This window comes from Eschrichtius robustus, chromosome 3 (assembly GCF_028021215.1).
Source record: "Eschrichtius robustus isolate mEscRob2 chromosome 3, mEscRob2.pri, whole genome shotgun sequence".
NCBI lineage: Eukaryota > Metazoa > Chordata > Mammalia > Artiodactyla > Eschrichtiidae > Eschrichtius > Eschrichtius robustus.
This window is the reverse complement of record NC_090826.1, coordinates 121,283,147-121,295,902: the sequence shown is the minus strand read 5'-3', so window position 1 is coordinate 121,295,902 and position 12,756 is coordinate 121,283,147. Positions and strand designations below refer to the sequence as shown.

General features: G+C 40.5%; 1 protein-coding gene across 2 annotated transcripts in view; it reads right to left on the bottom strand.

Moving 5' to 3' along the window:
• PBX1 (PBX homeobox 1) overlaps nucleotides 1-12,756 on the bottom strand; it is a 287,434-nt gene that overhangs the window by 39,323 nt on the left and 235,355 nt on the right. For both annotated transcript variants that reach the window (XM_068541179.1, XM_068541178.1), the window contains 2 exons: nucleotides 10,464-10,599; nucleotides 4,956-5,115 (listed from right to left, as the gene is read on the bottom strand). In XM_068541179.1, coding sequence (XP_068397280.1) covers nucleotides 4,956-5,115; nucleotides 10,464-10,599 — 296 coding nt within the window. The remainder of the gene's footprint in view (nucleotides 1-4,955; nucleotides 5,116-10,463; nucleotides 10,600-12,756) is intronic.

Here is a 12,756-nt window from a genome sequence, read left to right as displayed (position 1 = left end):
GTAAATATGTCTGCCTGCCTAATGTACATAGAGATAAATATGCACATATCAATGTACTTCGTGTACAAATGCGTTTGAATCAGAGCAGTAATTGCAGAAGGAGTCCCTGTGCTTTTGGCCATGCCGTTTCAGCATTTCATTGTCTCTGTACACCCACGTACAACACAGCCATGGCTTCTGCTTCTCTGATAAGTAACTAGAGGCAGTGATTTCACTGAGGAAAGAGACCAGGTGTCATGAATATTGCAATAAGGCAGACACAAGTCCACACAAACATCTAAGTAATGAGGGGAAGACTCATTCTTCATCTGGCACTGGAAGTTGGAAAGAACTTATCCTGGATTGGATAAACTCCTGGGAAGGATGTGATTCATAGACAAAGAGCATGTGGGCTCTCTCGGAGGTGTTGTGGAATTCTCAAAGAACTAAAACAGAATTACCTGGCTTGCTGAGAAGGTCAGTCTGGAACCTTACCTGCAGGTGGCTATAAAGTGATGGCAATGACTAGAAGCACATTTTAAGACGTGCTTGAAGGTTAAAAGGTTCTGAATTTGGCTTGGGAAGGGAGGCAAGTAGCTCGTTTAAGCCGTAAACCAGACAGCTGGGGCATGTACAAAGCTAAACTTGCACTCAACTAGACAGAGAAGTGATAGATCACCTACAGATTCTGATGCATTTGCTCATGCAAACACGATGTGGAGACGTGTTAACAGCCATCTTCATAAAAGACAATTTCCTGAACACTCTGTTTCTACTCTAAAGAGTCTCCAAGAGAATTACATTTGTTCAGGGGGAAAAAAAAAACCCAAAAAACCCAAACTCAGTTAACTTCAAAATCCAAAAAATAGAATACTAATGATAATATCTCAATCTAGAGCAGGGTTTCTTGACCTTGGCACTATTCACATTTTGGGCCAGATAATTCTTTGTTGTGGAGGAATATCTTACGTATTGTAGGACGGTCAAACACATCCCTGGTCTCCATCTAACAGATGCCAGGAACATCCATCCCCCTACAACTGTGACAGCCAAAAATGGCAACTTTACTGAAATTGAGAACCAATGACCTAGAACAAGAATGAATTTACTTTTTCTTCCTAAGGAACTTGAGGTGTTTTAAAAGTATTAGCTCATTATAACTCACAGCATTTTTAGGAAGCAGATGGATGGCAAGTATCGCCTTAATTTCTGCAATCTAGAAATCAAGGCTTCACACAGATTAGGTGGCCAGTCTGATTGTACTAGACTCTATTGGCCTCCTATACCATTTGGAGGCTCAGAGATAGAGTCTCTTTGCTGGATGTAAGCTTAATTATATCATGCTCACTTCTCTGTTTTTCATGATTTTTCCCTCCAAATTAAAATAAAACCACTGTTACTTTCTACTCAGGGCAAAGTACAAGAGGGAAAGGTTATCTGGTTCAATGGGAAACCAGATAACCTTCAGTAGGTGTGCATGTCCAGGTTCTAGAGTTCCAATTCCAGGAGGCCGTGTTTTCATTTCCCACAAGGGAAGAAACATAGGGAGAAAGAACACAGCAGAAAACATCAATGGGATAAATTCTTTCACTGGTTTTAAAAAACAAAACCATGAGGGTTCCTATGGCTTTACTAGCAGTGTCAGTCAACTTCTCTGGATGTGTTACCTCCTCTCTAACCATGTGTGCTATACATAAACTTCTCTTAGGAAGCCAGTGTCCAGGGTCTTAATATGATAACCTTCCACCAACCCAGAAGAACACCAAACTTCCTATGAGGGGCATAATAAGAATATGTTAAAGGGCTTGCTGCTAACTAATGTCATGGCTCAATCTACTGTTGTCCTTGACACACACAAACACATACAACTAAGCAAGAGAATTCAAATCTGTGGGTTCTGAGCCTCAGAAAAACAGGGATTGCTTAGCTAATCACAGGTCCTGCTAAGATATCAATGCTGATGCTATGCCACAGAAAATATCTGTAACCCATAAGCCAATTTCTTTCTTCTTGGACATTAAAATGTTCTCCAACCTTCCAAAATAGATAATCCAACCTTCCTAAAAGGGCCTTATTTTTCTGAGATATTAACTCTTGCTTTCATAATCTCATCAAAAATAGGAAATTGAGAAGGTGTCACTTTAGGTCACTCCAAAAGAATTATGGACCCGGGGTTATTAACTATTGCTTCAGCTCGTCCCCATTTTTGTTTTTTTTTTTTCAAAACTTAATTTTCTCGACTTCTCTCTATTCTTCCTCCTTGCTCCATCCATTTTGCCCAACTCTGCTGGTGTAAAATATGAAGCATTCCAAGTATCTCGAAATACTTGTTAATTCCTCACAGGCCCTAGCCCTACGCGATTTTTATGAATTAGGCTTAAGGAAATAGGAGGCCAGGCATATATCAACAAACAGGAATATTTAGAAGAGGCCTAAATAAAGATACTGAAGTACTGCTCTCCACACAAAAGCCTCTAGAAGGAATAAGATTTACTTGCAAAATATCTTCCTTGCAGTAGAAATGAGTATTTATAGTTAGTAAAGCTTCTGGAAAGAACTCCTGCTTCGATACTGAGGATATAAAAAGTTCCCAGGTTCCAGAACTCTAAACTCAACTAAAATATATTTTCACTTCCTAACCTCTTATTTAAAACTTGCTATTTCAATTACTATTTACCCTTAGGAATTATCAAAGAGCTGGTATACAACATTATATAAACACCCTATGTGAAAAGCTGAAACATTTTAAAGTTCTCCCTTTATCTGTGTAGCGATTTGGGTTGTGTTAAGAGCAAAGAAAAGACAGAAAAACCCATTTATAACTTTTCCTGTTAAACCGTTTATCTTTTAAAATTCCATGCTATTGCACATATACAATAGTATTTTCTTTTGTCTCTATTTTAGAAAAAGCACTACAAAGGGGTTCCTCTGCATATTATTTCCAACAACTTATGCACCACTGGAAAGCTTAGCTCAAATTTTCCATAATAATTTACTCTGTGCTCAGAATAGTCACATGAAGTTTAAGCCATCAGAAAAATTCCTCAGAAAACTGTAATCACATACTGATATTCCAAGAGAGCCAAAATAATTCTTAAACACAGACGAGGGGGTTAAAATGCTCACTTTTCTCTTTTCAGGTGCTTTAGGAAAGAATAAAAAGTTAGGGATTTAGTAATGAAGGGAGTCCACGGGGCCCTTCTAAAGACTGTTCATAAATCATGCTAAGCCATCTGCGATGCAGATATATCAGGGACAGGAAAAAGTCATTTTGATATCTGTTTTGCATTATGATAACCTTTGCAAGAGTATCAAATGTGTTTTTGCTAATGTTGACAGAATTGTACTTCTTCCAAAGAGACAAGTGAAAATGTCTGCCTAGCAGTACAATTCAACTAGTGTTGCTGGGTCTGAAATGCTTAATAATTGACCAGATGGGGAAGAAGGAAACTCTCTGGTTATTGAACCTGTTAGCCTTGATCCTTTGTCAATCACACCATGATGAGAAGAGAAGGAAACACACACACACACACACACACACACACACACACACACACACACACACACACACAAAACCTCAAAAAGCAAATATGCTCTCCATGGTTACCTAATCTGGAGTGCTGGGAAAATTGAAACTGGATTGAATTCTACATTGTCTTACCATATCCATGTTTACAAAGCCCAGGCCACTCTTCATGCATGATTCCATTTAAACAAAAGAAAGCTGTGATGGTACAGCCCAGTGACTTGGAGAACTTTATGATAACAAATTAGAAGCATCTAGAAGCTCACAGAAGACATTAGTGTGTGGAGCTTTACATGTCTCCAATAACAATCTACCACAGGGTAGAAAGAGGACTTATTTCAGTGGGCAAACAAGCGGGGAGGTCAAAGACACCACATACCCCCAAATGTTAGAAATTAGATTTAAAAGTCATATTATGATCTAACATATTTAATTTGTGACCCTTTAAAGTTGGGGCATCAATTTTCTTAGACATGTACCCCACAGCCAAAATCAATGCATCTGGTTCATTATGGGGAGAAATATCTTAATCTAACTTATGTAATAAAGGCTTATTGAATAAATAAATACTTATTTAATAAGAAATATTTCTGGTTTTCCCTTTAAAAAAAAAAGCACCAACGTGCATGCCTTCCATAGCATACAAACACCAAGCTTATATTTTTTTATGCATTACTGATTATTTTTTTCACATGTGGAAATTAAGAACTGATGGTACAAGGCACACCCCCAAAATATATTATGTTAGGCTAACTCTGAAATTAGTGATACAATGCACATTTACTAAAATAAAACCAGGAGCACAGCACATGACTGATACTGTAACAGGAAAACTGGAATCTGAATCACTTGAATTAACGACTGGCAATTTTCTTTGTAGTCTACATAAAGAAAACCAACACAATAAAACAGTAAACAATGACAACTATAAACAATGGATAGCAATCACCATAGTTGGCTTTGCAGACCAGAACATTTTAATAAGATATTTAAAGAAGAGTGAATATTCCTTCAAAGAATGCATGCTAGTAGATGACCCAGACATCATGTAATAGGAACAGCAAAATAGATAAGGACAACAACTTTATATGAGACAGACTAAATGCCTGAACCCCAAGGGACTATCTCAAAATACTAAGTCAAGCTTACTTATTAGAATCTCTGAAAGGAGAATTTAGAGATCTCCTCATCAAAACCAACCAATTTACCTCTGTCCAACTTAAAGAGACACATTAGTGCAAACCCTCAGACAAGTCCATCTTATAAACAGCAAAACACATTGCCTTTTGGAAATGAAAAGAAAAACCCAAAGTCGCATCAACAGTAAAAAAGACAATCAAATACATAAATCAACCCATCCATAGCCTAAAGAATTAACAGAAAACCCCAGTGTAGGAAAAGCACATATAAAAATGGAGAACATTTCCCCCAATTCAAAGAAAAAACTAACCAGCTGAATTGGGAGTTGACGGTGAGTTAGCTTGGCTTCCATGGGCTGACACATTGGTAGCAGTGACAGCTGTTTTGGCAGCATAAATATTGGCTTCCTCTTGAAATTTACCTATGTTCTTCTTGTACCGGATTCGTTTATTTCCAAACCAGTTTGATACCTAGAGCGGTTTAAAAGAAGAGGAGAAAGTTACCAGTTCATCCTGCACAAACATCACAGAAGAAAAGGAAGAACTTATGAGAGGGTTGAAGAGGTAGGCTAATTGGTCTCATCCTAGCTCTGATTTTGCAACATCAATTAAAAGGTCTGAAGGAAGGGCTTGGAGAGGAGCAACTATATAAAATGAGATTCTCTTGCTTAATATAACACAATCTAGCAAAACCACTGTGACAAAAATTTTTCTAGGGAGGAGATGCTCATTTCACTAGGACCCTTTTAGTTCAGGGCAAGCATTTTAAATTTGCTTACCTCTTAAGTATAGGACACTAAAATAAACCTAGCATTTCAGGAGAAATGCCTGTTACTTACCAATGCTAAAGCTGACTTTGGGCAATCAAAATACACAGACCTTTAAATAGCCAAATTAATCTATATCAACATAGGGGTGCTTTCATGGATGGATTAATTTCACATTTTTATTAGTTAAATAACTTTAATATGGACTAGGTTCTTAGCTGCATTATACTACTGACCTTAGGATCAATATAATTCAATCCAATAAATTTCACTAAGTATTTTGTGCAAAGCTTGGTGTTATCTACATGAGGAAAAACTGAAGCCTAGCACTGATTATTCCTTTGAATTCCAGGCTTTAAATGTTAACACCAATACACAAAATAAACATAATTTACTTTCATTTGTTAATTTATTTCCTTCATGTGGCTCACAGCGGCTGTCCTGGCTTGATTCTATGCCCGTTCTCTTTATACCAAGACCTCTGCCAGACACAAGTGGAGACACAGTGAAATTCAAGTTTTACTCCCATCATCCTGCCTTAGGAAGGAGAGTTTTATACCCCATATTTCAGATGTGATTTCAAACTAAAATATTGTGGTTTTATACAATTACAAAACAAAGCATGAATTTGGTGAGAGAAGGAGAAGTTGGTAACACATGTGCCACAGCTTACATGTAATTTAATTTACCCCAACAATGGCAGATAAAGAAAATTCTTGCAAAACTACACTTATTTTTAAAGTGCATTAGCTAATTTTAAAAATCTTATAAGGCTATCCCTCATAGACCTATATAGCTCATACTGAAGCAGAAATGCCAAGCCTCTGTTATAAAAATCAAAACATAGCATTGCAATATTAGTAAACAAGAGAAAAAAACTCAAGAGAAAATGCTTTATTTATTGTAAATGCTGGTGCCTACAGAAAGAGAGTTAAACTGGAAGAGGAAGGGCATTTCTGGGTCCATTTAGGGACCACTGCCTATCTAATTTCACTCCCAAACTCATGCTTTTCTTTTTTTAGAAGGTTAGTAGCTTTATTTATTTATTTATTTATTATTTTTGGCTGTGTTGGGTCTTCGTCTCTGTGCGAGGGCTTTCTCTAGTTGCGGCAAGTGGGGGCCACTCTTCATCGCGGTGTGCGGGCCTCTCACTATCGCAGCCTCCCTTGTTGCGGAGCACAGGCTCCAGACGCGCAGGCTCAGCAGTTGTGGCTCACGGGCCCAGCCGCCCTGCGGCATGTGGGATCCTCCCAGACCAGGGCTCATGCTTTTCTTGATGTAACTTTCACTATTCATAGGAATCAATCATCATTGTGGTTGGTTTTTGAATTCTAAGTGGAACAGAGAGAGAGGAAAGGAGGCAGGGAGATTTTTTTCTGAGGTAGCTGGATGAGCTGGAAGAAAGGGGGAAAGATGAAGGAAGTTTGGAATGACTTTTGAGGAGGAAAGAAAATGCCTGTGGCCTAATTAAATTGACTACATGAGAGAAGGTGAGAAGGAAGAGGGTGGAGAAGGGACCGGTCCTGGGATGATTCCTTTCTACAGGAGAATAGATGCTCATGCAGGGAAGATGCTGGGTCAGTTCAGGCATTTCCTGCATCGTCCACTAGGGGGATGTCATATGCCCTGAACAATGTATAGAATCGGGATTTTCATTAATTAACTCACTGTTCAACAATCATTGACAAGGTCTACTATGTACTAGGCACTAGGGATACAGAGATGACTGACTTACTCCGAGACAGATAATGCAGAAGGAATCACTGATTCTCTGGGGAAAGTTTGATTCACATTTTGAACATGTTAAGTTTGAAGAGCCCGTGGGCAGAGCCATGGTGAAGTCCAGTGGGAAGTAAGATATATGCGTCTGGCGTTCCAGGAGAGAAGTCTCATGGGGATATTCAAAGAGCCGTATATTTGCAGCTGTGAGCACGGAGGGGACCACTCCGATTAACTGTGTAAAACAGTGCTTTTCAAAGTCAAGTGTGCATGGAGGGCTTATGAAGACAGATCCCTAGCCTCCTCTCCTTTCCACCAGGGATTCTGATTCAGGACTGGGGTGAGACCCAAGAAATTTATTTTAAGTTGAAGTATAGTTGATTTACAACATCGTGTTAGGTTTAGGTGTTCAGCACAGTTATTCAGTTATATATATATATATATATATATATATATATATATATATATATACACATAAATATATATGTATGTTCTTTTTCAGATTTTTTTTCTCTTATAGGTTATTACGAAATATTGAGTATAGTTCCCTGTGCTATACAGTAAGACCCAAGAGTTTACATTTCTAACAAGCTCCCAGCTGATGCTGCCTTCTGTAGATCACACTCCAAGCAGCACTAGAATAGAGGAAGGGCTGTTCTGGGATCAAAGGAGAGGATGGTCAATAGATGGGTTTCTGTGTATGAGCATATTTTTGTTTGGGAATCACAGGAGGACTCACTAGTAAGTGGATTTTAAAAGAATATGTGTCTTAAAAAATAATTAAGGACCATGGGCTAGGACATGATGAGATGGGGGTTAATGAAAGAACAATACTTTTAGGATAGGTAGAGATGGCAGATCCTCTAAGAAGACTGACCAGGAGTGGCCCAAGAGGAAGGAGGAGAGAACAATGTTCTCTCCAGAGAGAACAATGTTAAGGAAGCCAAAGTAGGAGAATTTCAAGATGGAGGGGTGATTATTAACAACAACAACAACAAAAAACCCAAAACAGGGCTTCCCTGGTGGCGCAGTGGTTAAGAATCCGCTTGCCAATGCAGGGGACAAGGGTTCGAACCCTCGTCCAGGACGATCCCACATGCTGCGGAGCAACTAAGCCCATGCGCCACAACTACTGAGCCTGCGCTCTAGAGCCCGTGAGCCACAACTACTGAAGCCCATGTGCCTAGAGCCCGTGCTCCGCAACAAGAGAAACCACTGCAATGAGAAGCCCGCGCACTGCAACAAGGAGTAGCCCCCGCTCGCCGCAACTAGAGAAAGCCCATGCCCAGCAACAAAGACCCAACTCAGCCAAAAATAAATTTAGTTTTAAAAAAACCCAAAGCAACAAACAAACAAACAAAAAACAAGAAAGATACAGTCAAAGGCATCTCCTAGATCTGAGAACTAGAGATAGAGGGAGATTTAATATATCATGTGGTCCAGCCAACCATGACTGGAGATGGGGCAACTAAGACCCAAATAGAAAGAGTGAGTTCCTAAAATCCCATGGTTGACTCAGCATAAACATGCTCCTAGCAAATGGTTGCTCTATGATATCATATTGTCTCCCACTGGAACTTGTTTGGCAATGGTAGAACAGTCTGGTTATTGTTGGGAGGAAGTGATGTGATGGGGAAGGAAGAATGGTATCACCTTGGGATGGACGGGGGAAAGAGAAAGGTGATACAATATATGTAAATAATCATTTTAATGGACAAACTATTTGCACCCTGGATTTCCATAATGAAGGATGTGAAGGTTGCTGGAATAGGCCAAGATTCCATTTTTTATTCAGATACAATACAGACTAGATCCTGAAGAGTTCATTCTATTTTCAATAGGGATTTGGAATTCCAAATCCCAGAATTTGAATTCAAACAATATAGTGATTTTCAACTTCAGCAGCAGAAGATTCCATGACTGAAATTCACTGTTTGTGGGTTAGTGATATGGTTTATACCTGGAACCATTCCACAAACATGCAGCAAGTACCATAAAACATCAATTCTCTTTTCTTGTGGACAATGGGTCTAGATTTGGACAAGAATGGTGAGAAACCTAGACAAAAATCAGGCCACCTGAATTAGACCACTGACGTTCTGCTTTCCCAGGGTTGCCAAGACTGGAAATGACCTTCTGCTGGGTCCAAGTACCTGAGGAAGGTCCAGGTTAAAAAGGAGACAATTCTTTCTGCCTTGTCTGAAAGGAGGTTTCCAAGGCTGCTGCAAAATCACACACAGAGTGCTGGGGAGAGCCGGGCAATCTGTGCTTTGCAGATCCCCTGTGTGGAGTTCTTTATTTTGACTGGACCTAATTCTGCTTAGCTAAACACAGGTTGATGGGATCAGCACCCGGCAGGGAGTAGCAGAAGCCAGGATTCAGTTCAAGGAAGTACAGATGCTCAGTTTATACAAAACAGCGTCTACTTCATTTACAAAATGTTAAGTGAAGTTTTTCACTAAAGTAGGCCTCTTCTCCCCAACTTCCCCCTCACCCTTGCCCTTTTTGGAAACACTAGTACATTTGATTCTCTTGCATGTGACATAAATTCTTAGGAAAGCTTTCTCTGAGAGGTTTCTTGACTATCCCTACTGGTCTCAACTAGAGACTGGTGGTGGTATTTGAGGTTCAGACCGAGTAAGAAGTTTGGATGGATCCTTTGTGTAGACAAAATGTAGATACATATAAAACTTGCTGACTTTTCTACTTCATATTAATGCTGAACACTCCAGGTCCATAAAAATTTTATGTCATGTGTCTTTCCACGTCAATAGGCACCTGTTACGGTTACTGCTCTTTGGGGGAAGGGGGCACTCAGTGACATTTTGTGCAATCATTCCAATGCAAGCATAGTGACATGTTAAAATTCCTACACTCCATCAGTTACAGAGTGAGGACATCAAGAGAGGACATTTGAGTCCCTTTCATTTAAAAGTTCCATTCACTGACTCTTAAAGTTCCTGGGTTGGGCAAAAAAATGGGCCAAGGAATTGAGTATGCTTGAGAAAATAACATGAGAAATTCAGATGGCTTTCCAAGTACATGTAGAATTCTTCACCCATTTGAAGCAACGGAGAGCTCAGAGGGAAGAACCCTATCCCTGTTTTTACACTGTACTTAGTCTTCTCCTACTTCTGCTAGTCCCTCTGAAGTTTTTCCAGGTATTGCCTTGGAAACTTTCTTATGCACATCATGTGCTGACCTTGCCATTTTAAGGCTTAAGTTGATGGAACTTACAAGGCATGAAAGTTCAAGAAAGCAAGACCTCCAAGACTCTGCCCTGTGACTCCACCATGGCCAGGCTATGGGCTGAGCCCTTTGAGGGCTTCTTACCTGGGACACTGTGATGCCACACTTCTTGGCTAACTCCTCTTTGGCTTCCTCACTGGGGTAGGGGTTGCTGAGATGGGAATAGAAATATTCATTCAGGATTTCCGTCGCTTGCTTGTTGAAATTCCGTCTCTTCCGCCTTCATAAAGAGAAAGGAAACAACAACGACAACGGAAAAAAAAAAAAAAGTTCACACCAAATACATATAAAAAGGGAGAGGAGAGGATCTACATCTGGGAGAAGGCCCTTTTTTGAGTGAAAAGTGAACAAGAGGAGATTTGAGCAAAGGGGCTGGATGCTGAAAGCAGTGCTGAAAGCGTTCGTTAAATACTTCATTGTGTACTGTTGGGACGCTGAGCAAAAGAACAATCACACATATTATACAAATATTTATACAGAGTGGTGAGGGGCATGAAGTTGCAAAATCCCACCATCTTGGTTTTGAACCCTGGACCAACTGAATACCAGCTGGGTGATTTCGGATGCCTCTCCAAACTTCAGCTTCTTCAAATGACAGTCCAAAGAGTCAAACTGACCTCACGGGGTGACAGGGAGAAATGAGGTCATACATAGAGAGGACTCAGCACAGCGCCTGGTACATGACAAATACTAGGACTTAGTGGGGATTCTTCCTACCAGGTTCCAGGCCTTGGGCCATACCCCTCAGAGCCATCAATTCAAATTATTCATTTTTCACAACTAGTGAGGTAGCTATGGTTATTCCCATTTACCGATGAAGAACTGAGTTCAAAGGTCGCTCAACTAGCAGGTTATAGGGCCAAAGTATCAATTCAGGTCTGCCTGACTACAAAACCCAGCCTCTTCCTTGTATACAGATTGCCTCCTGGCAATTACACAGAGACTCTGTAGCCATAAGTTAAAAATACATCGTCTGGACTTCCCTGGTGGCACAGTGGTTAAGACTCCATGTTCCCAATGCAGGGGGCCCGTGTTTGATCCCTGGTCAGGGAACTAGATCCCACATGCATGCTGTAACTAAGGAGCCCATGTGCCGCAACAAAGGAGCCCGTGAGCCACAACTAAGGAGCCCACCTGCTACAACTAAGGAGACCGCCTGCCGCAACTAAGACCCATAGCAACCAAATAAATAAATAAATATATATTTTTTTAAAGTTATTTTCTCTCTGTTCTATCCCCATATAAGTGCATGCAACATTTTTAAAAGGCATGGGGAAGGGGGGCGAGAATGGGTGGAAATTAACCCCCTGACTACTTGACCTCCCTTGAAAGGAGAGAAGCCTTTCTAAGCAGGAACAGCTGCTAAATGGTAAAACATAAACCCAGAGAAATCTTTTTTAATATATAGGTTGCTAAAATGAAGAAAACCACTTTTTGAATAAAAGCATTTTTCTTCTTAAAAAAAAAGTGCTAACTGAACTAATTTAAAGTGAGAATCAGTTTGTTGCCTCCTCCCAGCTAAGGCCTGAGGATAGCTGGGGTTTGCTTAGGGATGCCTGGCTCCTTGCAGATGCTGGCTGGCCCTCCTTGAGGGGGTGGGGTCTCTACATTTAAATTAGCTCCATTAGCACTTCTGCCTTTCTAGCTTTTATCAAAAGCTTTTCCTTATGGGGAAAAAAAAATTTCCAGAACATCCCTTGTTATGCCAGGATATTGAATTTTCTGACTTAAGCCAACAGAAAGCACCGATCGCCTTGCTAGACAGGAAATTCAGCTAATATTGTATTTTCCGGGTCCCACTTGGATTAATTAACATAATAAAGTGCCTGATTTTACCGGATGAACACCATCTGTCCATAGGTATTAACCACATCTGTCCGGATTATGCCAAGCCCAAGTCACCCTCCCAAATCATGCTGAGTTTCTGGGTCACCCAGCATCAGAAATTGGGCAGATTGGATTAAAAGGCCCAACTAAAAAGGAGGCGTGTATTAAAAGCTCTTGCATGATGGGAATTTGAGGAAGGTAGCCAAGTGGCTAACCCGGTCTCCAGGCTAGTCTTTGGATAACCTCTGGCTTCCTCTTGGCCTAAAGAAAACAGTTGTTTTAGGCCTGGGGAAGTGGCCCCTGAAGGCTCCCCTAATTGGGAGTTGTTTGCATTAGCATTACAGTGTATTTCTTGGGACTCTTCCAACTGAGCTCATAGGAAGCCTCTCTGGAATGAGCTGGGGTGCAGGGATGGTGCAGACAGCTGTTCACGGCTCTCTCCTCCCGGTGACGTGCAATCTTCCTTTAGGTGGTCTCATCTACTCAGATGGATGCACTTATCACCTTATGCAGTGGCTGTCTCAATCTAGGGCCTTTGAAGCCCCAGAAT